The sequence below is a fragment of the Pongo pygmaeus genome, chromosome 3, assembly GCF_028885625.2.
Source record: "Pongo pygmaeus isolate AG05252 chromosome 3, NHGRI_mPonPyg2-v2.0_pri, whole genome shotgun sequence".
In the NCBI taxonomy this organism is placed as follows: Eukaryota; Metazoa; Chordata; class Mammalia; order Primates; family Hominidae; genus Pongo; species Pongo pygmaeus.
Window position 1 is genome coordinate 86,412,491 of NC_072376.2, and position 17,791 is coordinate 86,430,281.

Sequence of the window (17,791 nt, forward strand, 5' to 3'; positions counted from 1 at the left end):
AATTTTGTCTCAGTTTCTTCATCTATAAATTAGGGTTAATAGTAGCCATTTATTCAATAACTATTTATTGAGTGCCCCTATGGTCCAGGCACTATTATTTGTACTGTGGATAAGTGAAAAAGAAAAAGACAGAAATTTCTGTCCTTTTGAGTAGCAGAGGAGGCGGTAATAAAAAATAAATATAATAAATAAACAAATATATTTACTAGATGTTGATATGCTATCGGAAAAAGGAAGAAGTAGATCATGGTAGGAGGGATCAGGATGTTGGAGGACAGGTTGTATTTTTATCTGACCGCCTCCCAACATGTTGTTATAAAAAATTCAAACATACAGGAAAACTAAAAGACTGGTACAATGAACACTCATATGCCTTCAAACTAGGTTCTGTAGTTGTTAACATTATGCTATATTTGTTTTGTCACATACCTATCCATTTGTTCATTCACCTATCCATTTTATTTTTGAAGCATTTAAAGGTAAGAACACTTAATATACCCCTAAAACTTTAGTGTATACATCATTAAGGTTCATTATTTATGTTATGTGAAATTTACATGCATTGAAATGTACACATCTTATATGTATTATTCCATAAGTTTTGAAAAATGTAAACTCTCATGTAATCTAAACCCCTATCATATTATAGAACATTTTTGTCAACTGAGTTTCCTCATGCGCCTTCCCAGACAGTCGCTATCTCTTTCATCCTCACACTCAGGTAACCACTGTTCTGATTTTTTTTTCATATACATATTCCATTTCAATATCTTACTTTGTAAAGTGGCTGTTTAAGTATTTAGCTCATTTAAACATGTTATTTATCTTTTAATGATTTAACTTTGAGTGTTTTTTTTTATATATCTGGTTACAAGTTCTTTAACTGATAGGTGTTTTGCGAATATTTTCTCCCAGTCTTTGGCTTACCTGTACATTTTCTTAATGGTGCCTTTTGATGAGCATAAGATTTTAATTTTTCTTAAGTTTAATTGGTGATATTTTTATTTTATGCTTTATGTGTTTTGTGTTATTTTTAAGCAACTTTTTCTTACACCCAGCATACAATGATATTCTTCTAAATTTTCACCTAGAAACTATATAATTTTAACTTTTATGTTTAGATTTCTAACTGATTTCTAGTTAATTTTTCTGTGTAGTATGAAATAGTCATCATAGTAAGTTTTGCCCCCCCACCCCCTACAATATAGCTGCCTAGCTGTTCAAATACTATTTGTTGAAAACACTTTCCTTTCGCATTGAATTATGGCATTTTTGTGGCATTCACATTCTGTAAGTGTGACTCTAAAGCTGGGCTCTCTTTTCTTGTTCCATTGATCTATTTGTCTGTTCTTATGCCCGTATCACACTGTCTAGATTACTGTAGCTTTGTAGCAAGTCTTGAAGTCAGCTATTGTAAACCTTCTAACTCTGTTTGTTTTCAAGATTGCTTTGGATATTATATTCTAAGTCATTTAAATTTTCATATACATTTGAGAATCTAACAAAAAAAACAGGATTATGATTGAGATGATTGCAGTGACTCTATAAATCAGTTTGGGAATTAACATTTTACCATCATTGAGTCTTCCAATCTATGAACATGGTATGCCTTTTATTTATTTATGTCATTTGTCAGCAGTCTTTTGTAGTTCTTATTATAGATGTTATTCTCAAATTTTAAACAATTTACTCCTAAGCATTTTATGATTTGTCAGCTATTGTAAAGAGTATTTATAAAATTTCATTTTTCTGATAGTTACTACTTGTATCAGGAATTCAATTGTTTTCTTATATTGACTTTGTAATCTTGCTTAATTCACTTTATTAGTTCTATTGTTTTATAAATTTTTAAGCACACTCTGCATAAACAACTATGCCATCTGTGATCAGAGAATTTTCCTTATTCTATTCTGATCTGTATGCCTCTTTATTTTTTTGTTATCTTATTACACCCACTAGGCTTTCCAACAAAGCATTAACTAGAAATTGTGGGAGTGGACCTTATTCAGATCTTGAGGGAAAAGATTCAGTATTTCACTATTAAGTAGGATGTTAATTGTAAAGTTTTTTATAAATGCCTATATCAGAATGAGGGCTTAAAGATTTGTTTCTCCTCTGGTGAACCACAGGTACAGTCTCTGGTAAGTTATCTTATCCTTAGATGAGCTTCTTGGGATTTGTTTCCTGTGTGTTTGTTCAGGGGTCATTCAGAGATACAGAATTTGTATACAATGTATGGGACTCCTCTCTGTGGCTTTCTCCTTTCCTGGATATATCGCCTCAATTTTCAACTATGGTGTTAGCCCCAAACTTCATCTTTTGATTTCCTAAGCAAGTAGGACTGAATATTTCTATCCAAATTCTAGCTGCCCTGTGGCTAGAAAAGCTTTTAAAGTGGAGAACTCTATCAGTGATTTTTTTTTCTTTCAGCTATCTACTTTCCTCTACATCTGTTTGTTTTTAGTGACTTTCCATTTTTTTCACATAGTTGTTTTTGTGTTTTTTCAAATGATTTTACTGAAGTTTGCAGTTGTTTTCTGTAAGAAGTTTAGTCCAATATAAGCTACTTCACAATCATTAGAAACTGAACCTACATTTTTAGTGTGGTCAGAATTGTCCTCACTGATGTTAATCAAGTTTAGCCTAAAGCTGCCTCCTTACATATTTAAGTTCAGCCTAAAGGTTTTTCTGTATATTGTGAACTATAACAAGTGGAGGTGTAAACCAATCGTGGCCCACACCTGTGCCAATCACTGAGTTTTGGCCAATCAAGTGTAGCCAGCTGCTCGAACCATGTTCAAATAAGGCAAACACTGAGCTATAACTAATCCAGTTGTTTCTGTACCTCACTTCTGATTTCTGTGTGTCCTGTCCCTTTTTTTGTCTACAAATCTTCTACCATGTGGCTGTGCTGGAGTCTCTCTGAATCTGCTGTGATTCTGGGGGGCTTCCCAATTCATTAATTGTTCATTGCTCAATTAAACATCTTTAAATTTAATTTGGCTGAAGTTTTTCTTTTAATAGTGAGAATGTGGTATTTAAGAAAACATTTGAAAGAAGGGAGGGATTTAGCCTAGGTGACAGTTCTTTTTTAGGAAAGCCTTCCAGGCAGATAGAAAGCTATAGCTAAGGTGGCAAAATGCCTCATGTTTTCAGGGAACATCAAGGGGACCAGCTTGATGCTCATAGATTGAGAGAAGACGAGAGTAACCAGTGATGGGCTTAGACACATAGCTATGGTTTTGGTGCAGTAAAAATCATGTAGAGCCTTGTTTGCAATTGTTAAGGTAATAACATTGCAGGGTTTTGAGAAAAGCAATGTGATCAAATATGCATTTCAAAGGTATAACTCTATTGCTGTTTTGTGAATAAATTGTATGATTGCACGTATAGAAGAAGGAAACGAATTAGGAGGCTGTTTCAAGAATTGACAGGAAGAATAATGTTCACTCAAAGCAGAGTAGTATCATGAACATGGTGAGACTGATAAAGTGCTAGATATATTATTATGAAGAAAGCCAACAGATTTTCCAATGGTTTGGATGTTAGGTGTGAGAGAAAGAGGGATATTTAAGATGACTCCAGGTTTTCTTGGCAAGTAGCACAGAAGGATGGGTTTCCCATTGTGAACCCCGAAAATTTGAAACAAGTGTCAGTTTATTTTGCCAAGGTTGAAGACATGCACCCATGAGACAGCCTCAGAGTCCTGAAAACATGTGCCCAAGGTAGTTGGGCCACAGCTTGGTTTTATACATTTTAGGGAGTCATGAGACATCAATCAACATATGTAAGAAGTACACTGGTTCCATCCAGAAAGGCGGGGACAACTTGAAGCAGGGGAGGAGTCTTCCAGGTCACAGGTAGATGGGAGACAAATGGTTGTTGTATTCTTTTGAGTTTCTGACAAGCCTTTCCAAAAGAGACAATCAGAACATGCATCTATCTCAGTGAGCAGAAGGATGACTTTGAATAGAATGGGAGGCAGATTTGCCCTGAGCAGTTCCCAGCTTGAATTTTCCCTTTAGCTTAGTGATTTTGGGGGCCCAAGATATTTTTTTCACACCATCAACTGAGATGGAGTAGTTATAAGTGAATTAGTTTAAGACAGACTGTGTCCTAAAAGGCTCACATTCATAAATGATAGAGATAATTAAACAACTAATATCATTAACTGAACTAGTGTGCTAAGTATTTTTTATAGCAGTTCCATGGGAAAGCAGAGGAAAAAAATATTATTTCAATTTGTGATCATTTCAACAGGGGGCAATTGATCAATGCGTTGAAGAATGAATAGGATATGAAAAAAACTGAGAAGAAAGGATTAGTAGTGAAAACAGTCATCATGAGCAATAGTAATGCAGAAGTTAACGCTAAAGGCTTGGGGAAAGGACATGGTTTGGTGTGACTAGAGTGGACGGCATGTGATGATGCTGGTTGGTAAAGGTATGGAACGCACAGAGAAGAGACTATAGGAAAAATAAGCTAAAGGACACAATGTTCACTATACTGATGAGCTTGCACTTATCCAACAGATGTGGGGGAAGTGGAAGGTGGTATTTTTAAACAGTAATGTTGTAAAAATCTATAGGTGGAAAATAAGCCAGTAATTTGTTTGTTCCTTTTTTTTCTGTTCATTGTCCAAAGGCAATTAAGCATATTATAAATACATCACAAAAATATATCTTCAGTGGCTAGGCGCAGTGGCTCATGCCTGTAATCCCAGCACTTTGGCAGGCCGAGGCAGGTGGATCACGAGGTCAGGAGTTTGAGACCAGCCTGGCCAATATGGTGAAACCCCATCTATACTAAAAATACAAAAATTAGCCAGGCATGGTGGCACGTGCCTGTAGTCCCAACTACTTGTGAGGCTGAGGCAGAAGAATCTACTGAACCCAGGAGGTGGAGATTGCAGTGACCTCAGATCACACCAGTGCACTCCAGCCTGGGCAACAGAGTGAGACTCTGTCTCAAAAAAAAAAAAAAAAAAAAACCCATACAAAACATATATTCATTCAATATAGTAAATCTACAGTGTCCTAAAGGCATTATCTGAGCTGTTTTATTACAGTGGTTCAGATTTTGATTTGATGACTTCTGTTTTTCCTAGCATGATTTAATGACTTCTCATAACTTTAAATAGAAGGGGGGAAAACACAAAGTGAATAAAACCAGTTTTATCATTTATTTGGGTAAGATATTAAGTTGTTTGTTGTTTACCAATGTATCCTGTGAATCAAACATGTTGTATAACTGTTGTGAGAAAATTGATGCTATTGAGTCTCACGATTGTTTTTTCTGTTCAAGTCATGTGCCCCAAGGGTGAGATTTTGGGAGACTTTTAGTAGCAGTCAGTCACAAACAGGAAATGTATTTATTTCTCTTACTCATATAACAAAAGGAAGTAGGATTACCTGTAATCCTAAATGTAAAATGTTTGATGCTTTTTTGCATGTGCTTAGACAAGTGTTACTTAATCTAGGAATAGTGTTATATTTGGAGCCCTGGGAGAAACAATACATTTCTTGGGATATTTTAGAGTTATCAAATGTCTTATTAGGAGTTGGGAGGGAGGCCTCTGTGATTTTAATTTTTGAATGGTATTTAAAATGATTAATATTTATTATGACTTCTGTATGATACAAAAGGAAAAACTGATCTTAGAATAAAAAGATGGATTTAAATTCTGTATTCTTAGTAGTGATTTGAGATTGACTGTAACTCCTTGAACTTGTCTTTAAAATGGGCATGATCATACCTTTTCTACTTTTATCCCTAGTAACTATGAAAATTAAAAGGAAATTGATGTAAAGATAATATAATCATTGTAAAGCACTTTTTAAATGTAGATAGAGTAGTTCAGATTATTGCTATATACTGTATATTACATAATAATAGGTAGATCTCTCCTGGAAAAAGATATATGTTAGATTTAATACACTGCTGAGATAGCAGAGTTACATAAAAATGATAAATGAATTGGTTTTCTGGATTTTTATGATCTTCACTTTTTTCATCTACTCGTATGAAGCTCTTTTCCTTTTAGATTCAGGTTTTATGAATCTGCTATACATTTTGTATGTCCATTCATCTGTCTTTTAAACTACTAATACTTAAATACTTAAGACAAACCAAAATGGTGATCTGAATTATGATCTGAGTTGAAGTTGGCATATACAAGAGGACAGATCTGTAACCACCAGTCTCCAGTTCTGGCTTCCAGATTTTCAGATGCTTATATTTCTTCTCAAGTATTTCAGCTGGTGTGTGAACTGAAATATTTGTTACAGCTTTAATGTTATTTTCAGTGAATGGGAGCGCAAAAAATGGTAGATGGCAAAATTCAGTGTAATTCAGGCTTATTGTTTGGAGAATGGTTCTTAAAATCTACAAAGAGTCCTTGTTGAGTTCTTTTTAATCAGTAGTGCAGCCCATGCATATATTAGCCAGTTTTGAACTTAGAAATAAACTAATTTGAGTCCTAGCTAAAAATAGATACTCCAAATATAGTTGTTTTTCTTTTCATGTATAAAGCTTTTCATTTCATTGTAAAAAATATCCATGTCATGAAGCTTCTGCATGAGTGGTAGGTGATTTAAAAATGACTTACCATCATCATCACCTAGATTTTTTTTAAAAAGAACCAGTGTTTTTACCTTCATGTAATAAGTTAAATATGTATTCTTTTAAAAGTTTGACTAGAATCTATATGATGATCTTCTAGCTGTAGAGAAAATAGATGGAGGCCCTGCTAAAACATTCTAGACTGAATGCAGTTATTAAAAGTGAAAAACTATTGAATGGAGAGACTTTCCAAAGACTCAGTTTCTATTTGAATATGATTCAAATGAATACTTTTATATATTTCCAGGACTTTTGTAATCTAATTATGGTTAATTAGCTTGACTTAAAGTAAGGTAGCAGTAGCACACTTTCAGAATACAAAAGATATAAAACCCAAGGCATAGCTTTCTGAAGAGTTTGAACTTGGACTTTTATAATGTTTTAAAGAATTATGTCTAAATCGCATTATATAATGGCCGAATAAACTTTTACATAGAAAATATACTTTTAGTGTATTAGGCACATGGGTTAATTGTTAGGTTAGTGGTAATTTAAACTACTCTGCATAGAGTAATAGGACCCTCTTTTATATTTCTATACTTACTTTTAAAAAATGAGATGATGGCATCCCATATTTCATTTGATTACTTTATTACTCAGGTTGTGTTTTCTTCCATATAGCAAATCATAGTAATATTTTTTATTTCACTGTGACAATGCTTTAGAGAAAAGATGTGTGTGTGTGTGTGTGTGTGTGTGTGTGTGTTTTATATTAGATTTTTTGTTATGTCATTTAAGAGGAAGCTAAGAACTCATGATGTTATGACTATTCTTAACACTAACAAACACCTTTTAATCTCCAATATTCAAAGTATTTAATAGAAGCCTATTAGGAGAACTGTCTTGTGTCGAGAAATGTGGATTCAAACCCTGTAAATATACAAACTTACTGAAACAAAGACATGACACCTGACTATTACCAGATCTCATTGGTATTGTTTAATTCACAATTTTTTTTCTTTCATCAGTCCAGCCACTTTTGGCTCTGGAATAGCATATACTCCAACTGCAGTTTATTACAGCTATCAGTCAAGAGCACTTTGGCTTACTATTTTGGTTGCAAATAATAGTAATAATAATAATGACTTTACACCTTTCTTAGAGCCGAATTATAAGTGATGTGGCTTTAGATTCTCAGATTTCATTTTTCAGGCTACCAAATAAATAGCAATTTTAAAATTAGACAAATTTTATTTATTTTTCAGACCACGTTGATGAGCGAACAATATGCAATGGAATTGCCCCGGAAAAAGATGTAGATGGATTTCATATTATCAATATTGGAAGATTGTGCCTTGATCAGCATTCTCTCATACCTGCCACTGCCAGTGCTGTTTGGGAAATAATAAAAAGAACAGGTTGGTAATTTGTGGTCTGCAGGACATGGATGCTAGGTGCTGAGCTGTGCCTTTGTGCACTGAGACTTGATAGGACTACCTCAGTCCTATAGAGTGACAGAAAATCATAAGCCATAAAACGTCAGTCTACAGAGAGATAGAAAATTGTAGAAGTCAAAACATAATCCAATCCTGGCTAACATGGTAAAACCCTGTCTCTACTAAAAATACAAAAAATTAGCCAGGCGTGGTGGTGGGCACCTGTAGTCCCAGCTACTCGGGAGGCTGAGGAAGGAGAATGGCATGAACCTGGGAGGCAGAGCTTGCAGTGAGCCAAGATGATACCACTGCACTTCAGCCTGGGCGACAGAGCAAGACTCTGTCTCAAAAACAAAACAAACAGAAAAAAAAATCCAAAATAAAATGAAATGCAGAACATTAGCCAGGTTATAGATAACTGCAGTTGCAACTTATAGGAAGTGAATTTTCCACATAGTAGTGGTATGTCTACCTTTAAAATATAAACTTCATGCATTTTGATGAAAACTTTTCTAAGATATATTTTTCTGTACCTTTAAAAATATGTGCTGATCACATAGTTATCATTTCTATTGGCTTGGGTTTTCATTTTAAACATTTACCCTTGTACTGTACTGGATACGGTAATGTTCTCACAGACTCTTACAATGTATACAGATGTTTACCTCTACGTTAATTAACCCCAAACTGCCTTATATATTGATGATTTTCCTATCTCCATCACTGTTACTTCTATTTTTGGTGACATTTTCTCCTTTCTAATCTGTTTTCTGAGAAAGAAATCTTCCAAGGGAAAACAGATCCTAGAATCATACTCCTACAGTGTTAGTATTGGAAAATCCTTAGTTCTAACTTCTTTGCTTTACTTATGAAGAAACTGAGTCCAAAAGAAGTAGAAGGTTCTACAGGCTTTATTTTTTTACATCTTTCTAAGTCTGTAAGTTGAGTGCTTCTTTCCTATGGAGTAAAATGCATGAGCTTTGTGAAAAATGCCTCTTTTCTCACTTGTTTTGTTCCAGTGTTGCTCAAAATTTGATTGCCAATTAAGTTCGACATTGTTGTACTTTGCTTATTTTATAATTATATATGTTAATATATGTTAAGACTCTACACTTCTAACTCTTAATGTGAATCTCAATGTTTAAAAGTAACTTAATGTTAACTTAAGAATGTCTGTGGTTTTTAATGAGGACATAATCAGAGAAGTGACAAATCAAAGAAGCATAAAATGAATTATTTATAAATAATGAATGTGCTCATATTATAGAAAAGCCACATAATAATTCAGATTTAATTAGAAAATTTTAAAAGAATGTTTCAGTTGGCTGTACAAATGTTTAATTTACTTCTTGTTGTCAATTCCGCATTTAAACCGAACTCTATTTTAAGGAATTCAAACATTTGGAAAAAATGTGGTTGTGGCTGGAAGATCCAAGAATGTAGGGATGCCTATTGCCATGCTTTTACACACTGATGGAGAGCATGAACGGCCAGGAGGTAGGTAGAACCTTGCAGATTCTACACTCTCTTGCAGTGTTCTTACTTCTTACATCATCAAGTAAACACTTTTGATAATGCAGCTTATTATATTTGTGGGTTTATGCAGTTCAAAGTCTCCTTTATTCCTCATTTAGTGATGTGAGAGTCTTGAAAGTGACTGTAGGAATTACTGAAAATATGTGGCCTTTTTCTCTATTTTTTTTTCTTTTGGCTATATGTACTTTGTTTAAATAATTAACGATCAGACATTAAGAAAGGTGCAAAGCTACTAGATACAAAAAATTCACATGCCTCAGGAAATAGAAAACAAGACATCTCTTGGATGTAGAATTCCTATAGTGGCAAGGTCTTAGCACTTTAGAAATCAGCTAGTTTATTTTACAGACAAGAAAGCTGAGGCTTAGAGTTGTTATCTGATTATATAGGTTAAACAAATAGTTATTGTCCTATGAGTAGTAGTGACACTCCACGTCACTGACAAAGCCCAGGAAGATGTGTTAGCCTTAGAGAACATGCAGCCATTCCAGGTGTTGGTCATCTGAACATCATCCCAAGACCTTGGTTTCTTCAGTAGTCTAATAGCTAGATACAGAATAGCTCCCCGGAAATGTGCAGGGGTCTGTCCCACAGACCCTGACCCAACGATGGATGAATAAAGTACACTGACACACAGATATTCTGCTTTACCAGTCCAGCTGAGCATCTGGGCCGCTTACAGACTCCACACAGAGTGCTGTAAACAGTTGTGACTATGGTCTCAATCAGTCAGCAAGACTTACATTTATTCAGTAAAGATTAATTGACAAAGGCTTGGGTCAACACCATTAGAGTGTAATTGACATTGTGGACTTCCCAAGTAGAAAGCAATTAAGCACCAGCTGTAGATCAAAGGTTAGTCTTAGGACCACACGAGTAAACAAGCTAGTTAGGTAAACTCTCCACATTCCTTTGTTTCTACTCTAGTTTATTTAACTAAAGGTAAGGGGACTAGGCTGCCTTCACACAGATTTATTACTGAAGTTATACAAACCCTCAGACCTTCCAAGAAGATTTGTGGCTATTAAAACTAAAATTTTTCCCACCAGCCTGACTGAACCACTACAGAGATGGAAATGGGGATAGAATGAAAAGAAAATCCAGCAAAGGGGTGATGGGGCATTGTTTGTGGTTGTCGGAGCCAGTGCTGTGGGAGGAGGGAACAAGGGTTATTCAGCTTATCACTGTCTGCTGAATTCTGCATCTTGTTCTAATCTAGGTAAAACACCAAGTTTTCATGTTCTTAATAGAAGTAGTTATTGGTCTATCTATGTGTTAGAGATGTTTTGTACTTTCTTTACCATTTATTACTTCTAATCTTTCTCCCCCTAATTTTTGATACAGTACTTCCTTGGTTTCTCTAATTCCAAAGAAGAGGATGGGCTACTTTTCTGCTTGCTTTCTAATATTTAACCAGAATGATAGACACCTATGTGCTCATCATGTACAGCACACGCACACATGCACACATGCATGCACACATACAGCATATATAGATATATAGATTTCTTATTATTAGCCTTGTTGAATTCAAGTTTCCTGATCTCAAACTTTCAATGATACTTGTTTTAGGATCTTGATTGACATGATACTTATGACATAATTTTTAAAACGCAAAGCTCTGTGGAAAAATAATCCCAGTATTAACTTATCTAAAATGATGAATGATGCACTTTTGAATATTATTTTCCCTTTCTATGCCTAAAGAATTAAATTTTGTAAGAAGTCAATACATATATATATGTGAATCACAGTAAATTAAGACTTGATAATGACTCCAGATAACTTTAAAAAGCCTTAGTTTTGAAGAGCTCTTAGCCCAAATCCAGTGGTATGACAGTTTTCATGGTACCCATCTCCAAAGTAGCATTCCTAGTTTCACTGTTCACTTCTAGCTTAGTCTATTGCTGCTTATCTCTTTCTCTCTCTCTCTCTGTAAATAAAGATAGTGATTCTTATTTGCCTTTATGTGATAATTTCTGTGTCTTACCTAAGCAAGGTGTATTAGTCTGTTCTTGCATTGCTGTAAAGAAATACCTAAGACTGGGTAATTTCTAAAGAAAAGAGGCTTAATTTGCTCACAGTTCTGCAGGCTGTACCAGAAGCATGGAGGCATCTCCTAGGCCTTTACGAAGGCCTCAGGAAATGTATAATTGTGACAGAAGGCAAAGGGGGAGCCAGCATTTCTCATGGCTGGAGCAGGAAGAAGAGAGGGGGAGGTGCCATACACTTTTAAACAACCAGGTATCATGAGAACTCATTGTTGCAACAATAGCACCAAGGGAGATGGTGTTAAATCATGAGAAAGAGCTCCGATGATCCAGTTACCTCCCACCAGGCCCCACCTCCAACACTGGGGATTACAACTGAAAGTGAGATTTAGGTGAGATTCCTGTTCCAGCCATATCACAAGATAAAACAATCAGTAATGTTTACCTAAGTATACTATTTCTTCTTGGAAACTTTTGACCAAGAGCCAATTTGCAGTTTTGTTTTTCATTTGCAATGTTGTTTTTATCTGTAACATAACAAGCAAGTGTATTGCTCCGTGATTTGCTCAGTACTTTCTCTTAAACCATCCTAATTAATTCTCAGTAATCCTAGCATATATTAATGTTATTCCCATTTTACAGCTAAAGGAAATGAGCTTTAGAGACTTCAGAAGACTCATCTAAGGCCATGCAAGGAAACAGGCATTCTGGGGAGCTGGGTTCTGACTTTGTGGTTAAGAGGATAGACATGGAGTCAGGCCCCCTCCGTTACCAAGCCCTGTGACCTTGGGCAAGTCATTTAATCTGTGTAGGCCTCCGCTTTCCTCATCTGTAAAATGTCAATAATATTAACATCTCCTCAACTTGGTTATTGTGAAAAGTAAATGAAATATTAATGTAAATCACTAATTACTGTGCCTAACATATAGTAAGTTAAGTAAGCTATTGGTGCATATAGCTGTGGCATTATTACACTTAAGTCAATAATAATCTGTAGCTGTTCTAACTATCATGTGTGAAGTAATGTGATCTGAGATTAATGATGTGATTTTTACCTTTATTTAAATTTTATTTTCTTCTGGTGGATTTTGTTTTTGCATTTTTTGGATCATATCTGATTGTAAAAATTTGAATAAACTCAGAATTTATAAAAGTTTATAAAGTATTTGATTAGAAATAGGACATCATAATTCTCCAAATAGTACTTTACAATATATTTTTAATAGGTATCAATATATTGCATGCTAATTTCTTGATAAATTTCAATCTTGAATTATATATTTGTCTATAAAATACCTATCAAAATTTATTTACCTCTTTTATATGCAATTTTAAACCAGGTTATCCTGTGAATTAAACATATTAGTTTATTTTTTATCATGTATGATTTATTTATAGATGCATACATATGCAGTAAAAGCAGTAAAGGAAGCATAACAAAGATAAACACAAATTGATGGTGGCAGTGACTTCTGGGGAAAGAATTATAGGATAAAAACAAAAACATATATACTTTAAAAAGTATTATACTTTGTGTTATGAAATATTCTCATTTGAATGCATGTTAAAATGGAATAAAAGTGGAATAAGTTATACTACTGGTTACTTAGAAACCAGATAATTAAACTTACCTTTATTATAGTGGTACCTGGGTGCCGTTAGAATTACAGTATCTAAAAAGTAACAATTTATACTAAAAATGATATTGGAAGATTTGCAACATGGGTGGTTTTTAATCTCATGCATATTTAAGAGGAGTATGATGACATGTATTATTAATATAATGAATCATTGAGAGCTGCTTACTGAAGGTTTGTAGTCTGTGGGAAAGTTAATATTTCAAACATGCATGTCTGTTAGGGCAATAATTATGGGCAGTGACTCCATGTGCATTGTTAGCTAATGAAGATAATGAAGGAGGATTAACTTGGCAAATGCATATCTATAGAACTTGTTCTAATGACACTCACAATGTTGAGCATTCAGCTCACACTGTGTATTTATTTCTTTGCCAGAAGACATGCAGAACCCTAATGATTCATTTTTGTCTTAAAGCCAAAGATAATTGTACTAGAAGAAAAATGACCATACTGTAATTTAGCTTGATTAATATGTGTCTACCTATGGCTAGCTTTTAGTTTTGTTATTAAGGACATGGATCCTAGCCGTTTGTTGAGTATTTTTTTTTTAATTCCCCAAGGGCTTGAAATATTTAGAGGGGTGAGAATGTGCTAAAATCTTAAAGTAAAAGGGTAGTGCTGACACTCAATACAACAAGGAAGCAAGGAAGGAGTTACCTTCTGGTGAGAACAGACCATCACAGAAGGCTTTGCAGAGTATGTAGCACTTTAGCTGCTATGTAGTTTATAGAGAGTAGGTGAGAGAGATGGTTCCTGTCCTCCCAGAGCTATAGTCTTGGTGGTGGTGATGGGGGAGCAAGGGGATATGATATACAAGTATGGGTAATTTAAATTTTAAATAGTCAGTGGCACAAAATAAAATTTGGCATCCCTAAATAAACATTCTATGTGCTTCTCAAAACTCATGGCTAATTGAGGTGACATGAAGGGAATGAGCTCCACTAATTATTAGAATGTTTGAGTACCATTGTGACCACCTGTAGATCATTGTATATTTGTAACCAAACATGAGTCCAGATGCTCTCTGCTTGTATAGTCCAACAAGAGCAAGGCCTGGTAGAAAGACAGTAACTTTATTAACCAAAACTAGTTAAAAAAAAAGGGAAGCAGCCAGATTCCTATCGAAAGTAACTGCTCTGATTTGGGGCAGGGTGGTGGTGGAAGGCAGAGGTTTAAAAAGGGAAAACTTGATAAAGAAGGCATGCAAGAATTAGGCGGAGTAAATGTCTGTGTGTCTTGTTCTGGTGGCTAACTTGGGTCCCAGTCCAGCTGGAGTGTGGGCTGATGTCATCTCAACAACGGCTGGGTTGTTAACTAGCGGCCTTGAAGTAATCTCTGGAATTTTGTGGCTGGGTCTCCAGACTTAGTCTCTGTCTCAAGATTGGCTCCTGGAACTTCTTAGAAGGCACATAATTAGATACTAGCATACGGTTAGATAGATACGAAGGGAGTATATACCATGAGAAAGGGAGAGATGTGGAGTCTTTTTTAAGGCTAAGGAAAGTCTTCTGCAATTTGCCTCAAGGTTGTATCTTGAAACCCAAGAGAAGGAAAAAAAAAGTTGAAAATGCATTTTGAAGTTAAGCTGCCCAGTTACATTTTTTTTTTTTTTTTTTTTACTTCTTTGTATGTAGTCATCTACCAGTTTCACTTTCTTTCAGAATGAAAACTGAATACCATTGGTTTTAGCATAGTGTCTTTATTTTTAGATTTACAATGAGGAAGTAAGAAAGTTTCCAATTTCTCTAAAACATTTTTTTTTCCTTCAGGATTACAAAGTGTCATAATGACTAAGGCATTATGGTTACTAACTGTCATAAGAGGATATAGAATCAGATTTTATTTCATATTCTTTTATTTTAATTTTGAATTTTTACTTTTGAGATAGGGCCTCACCGTGTCACCCAGACTGGAGTTTACTGGCATGATCACGGCTCACTGCAGCCTCAACTTCCTGGACACAAGTGATCCTCCCGTTGGGAGCACAGTTGTTGGGACCACAGGCACACACCACCACACCCAGATAATTTTTTGTATTTTTTGTAGAGATGGGGGTCTGCTTATGTTGCCCAGGCTGGTCTCGACCTCCTGAGCTCAAGCAATCTGCCTGCCTCCACTTCTCAAAATGTTGAGATTACAGACGTGAGCCACTGCACCCAGCCTCATATTCTTAGAGTAAGTTTCTCTCGGCATACTTTTATTTCTAAGTAGGACTCTCTTCTAATTAGGTGAGATTTCCCTAATCAGCCACAACATGGAGTTGTATGCCGCTCCTTTGACTAAAAGGTTGGCATCATTGGAGTAATATTGTTGCTGGCTCATTTTTAAAGAGTATTTTGACAGGGCCAGCAACCAGCTGGTTTTGCTTTGAGTCCAGTGGGTCTGGTTTTTTTCTTGATTTCATTCAGCCAGTACTCATCTAGTACTTATTCTCTGGGAAACACTGTGGGATACAACTGCATCCCACAGAAAAAGACTTAGTCCTGTCTCTCCAGAAGTTGACAGTCTGAATCATCAGGATTCACCTTTGCAGTGGGTGTTTTCCGAAGGCACTGCCTCTGCATTGGCATTCAGTTTTTACACTCAAGCTGTGCTGCTGCAGCAACTTACTGTATCTCAGGTAGTTTTTCTTCAAGAGGCACCCTATCTAAATGGAAAATGAAATAATTTTTGCCAGTTGAATGCCTTCCCTTTGTGAGAATTAACCCCAGTTGTGAAAAAGAACTTTTTTTTTTTTTTTTTTCCAGCCTGGAAGTTTTATCTCCCACCTACAAGACATAATAACACGGTAGTGGATGCTTGAGGCAGTGCAACGTGATGTGAGTGGTATGTGTGATTAAGCTCAGCCTGGTGGCAGGTTGAGCCAAGCTCTTTTAGGTTTCAAAGAGAGGAGCCAAATAGGAACGCCTAGGAATGCAGGAGTCATGCAAAGTGATCACACCACTGAGACTGACACTCTTAGTCTTATTGGCAGTGGAGTGACTTGGGATGTTTGCTGCCTCTGGGGAAGGAACCATTGTCTAACTGGGGCAGGGGATGGCAGGTATTTAGTCTCTGCCACTCTCATCCCACTACCCCCAGCTTAGAAGGAAACGATGTTGGGGATATTATGCTTTGTGATGTCTCTACGTTGATTAGACTTTACTGAATTACATATTTGAATTTGGATAGTGGAAGACTGTAGAAAAGAGCAAATGATAGTTCTATTCTCATTTTCTAAATTGAATAATAGGAGCACTGTTTCATTTTCAGTGTCTTCTAAATTCAGTGTCTTCTAAATTTCAGTGTCTTCTAAATTCTAAATTTCATTTTCAGCGTCTTCTAAATTCAGCCATTTAGTATCTGCACAGCACTGCACTTGGAAATTATATACTATTATCAGACAACTGGGACTATCACACTGTTGAAAAGAACAGTAAAGCTTATTTTAAATGGAGAGTGAAGTCCAAATCTTTTTCTTTCAATTCCTCTCTTTCTCCATGACCTCATAGTATTGTAGGACATTTTTCTAAGTTCAGCTAAAAGCCGAGTTCTTGTCACATGACCAGGAAAAATTAGGTTTGTGGACACATAAAAGGGTGAGAAAAATGGAATTTGTTGGGTGAAAAGGAAAAACTCAGCAAAGTGAGAAGGATTCCAGTTAACAGGCCCAAATCTCACCAATTGAATCCCAGATTACCACCCAGGAACAGGAGAGGCCAGGCTCCTACCATGGCAAATGGCATGAATTTCCATGGCTCCAACCCATTCTCTCAGAGCGCCACCCAGTCAGAGGTTCTCCAAGGAGCCCTTTTTGCTTGGCTGTCTCATTTCACCCTCTAAAGAAGTACATCTAACTGCCATTAGAATAAGGATAGTGATAAGGACAAAGACCAATCTTAACTGCTTGCTGCTGACAGGGGGTGCTGTTTTGGGGAAATGTCAGTCCAGCCTCCCTCAGAAGCCTATCTAAGGGTCCCCAGCAGAAGGGGCCATTGTCTGAGGCTCCAGTTGCATGACCGTTTGGAGTTTGATGGCCCGCAGGTGAGAAGAGACAAACTGGATTATTAGAAAACATGTATCAAAACAAAACAAGTTGGGGCAAGGACAGCTCAAAAATCCTAGACCTTTTACCAGTTTGCACAGGGAGAGTGAGGCCAAAAGCCTGACTGGTCAAATAACAAAAAACAAAACAAAACAAGAAAAACGTTTAAGTTCTGGGATACATGTGCAGAACGTGCAGGTTTGTTACATAGGTGTACATGTGCCATGGTGGTTTGCTGCACCCATCAACCTGTCATCTACCGTAGGTATTTTTCCTAATGTTATCCCTCCCCTTGCTCCCACCACCCAGCAGGCCCAGGTGTGTGTGATGTTCCCCTCCCTGTGTCCATGTATTCTCATTGTTCAACTCCCACTTATGAGTGGAAACATGCGGGGTTTGGTTTTCTGTTCCTGTGCTAGTTTGCTGAGAATGATGGTTTCTAGCTTCATCCATGTCCCTGCAAAGAGCATGAACTTATTCTTTTTTATGGGGACATAGTATTCCATGGTGTATATGTGCCACATTTTCTTAATCCAGTATATCATTGATGGGCATTTGGGTTGGTTCCAAGTCTTTGCTGTTGTGAATCATGCTGCAATAAAC

General features: G+C 36.0%; 1 protein-coding gene across 15 annotated transcripts in view; it reads left to right on the plus strand.

Moving 5' to 3' along the window:
* Positions 1–17,791, plus strand: part of MTHFD2L (methylenetetrahydrofolate dehydrogenase (NADP+ dependent) 2 like) — a 186,497-nt gene that overhangs the window by 76,947 nt on the left and 91,759 nt on the right. For 12 of the 15 annotated variants that reach the window (XM_054484935.2, XM_054484934.2, XM_054484936.2 and 9 more), the window contains 2 exons: positions 7,827–7,979; positions 9,387–9,494. In XM_054484935.2, coding sequence (XP_054340910.1) covers positions 7,827–7,979; positions 9,387–9,494 — 261 coding nt within the window. Of the gene's footprint in view, positions 1–649; positions 722–2,065; positions 2,142–2,860; positions 4,444–7,826; positions 7,980–9,386; positions 9,495–17,791 lie in introns of those variants that run through there. The other 3 variants (XM_054484940.2, XM_054484938.2, XM_063663760.1) reach the window with 3 other exon arrangements.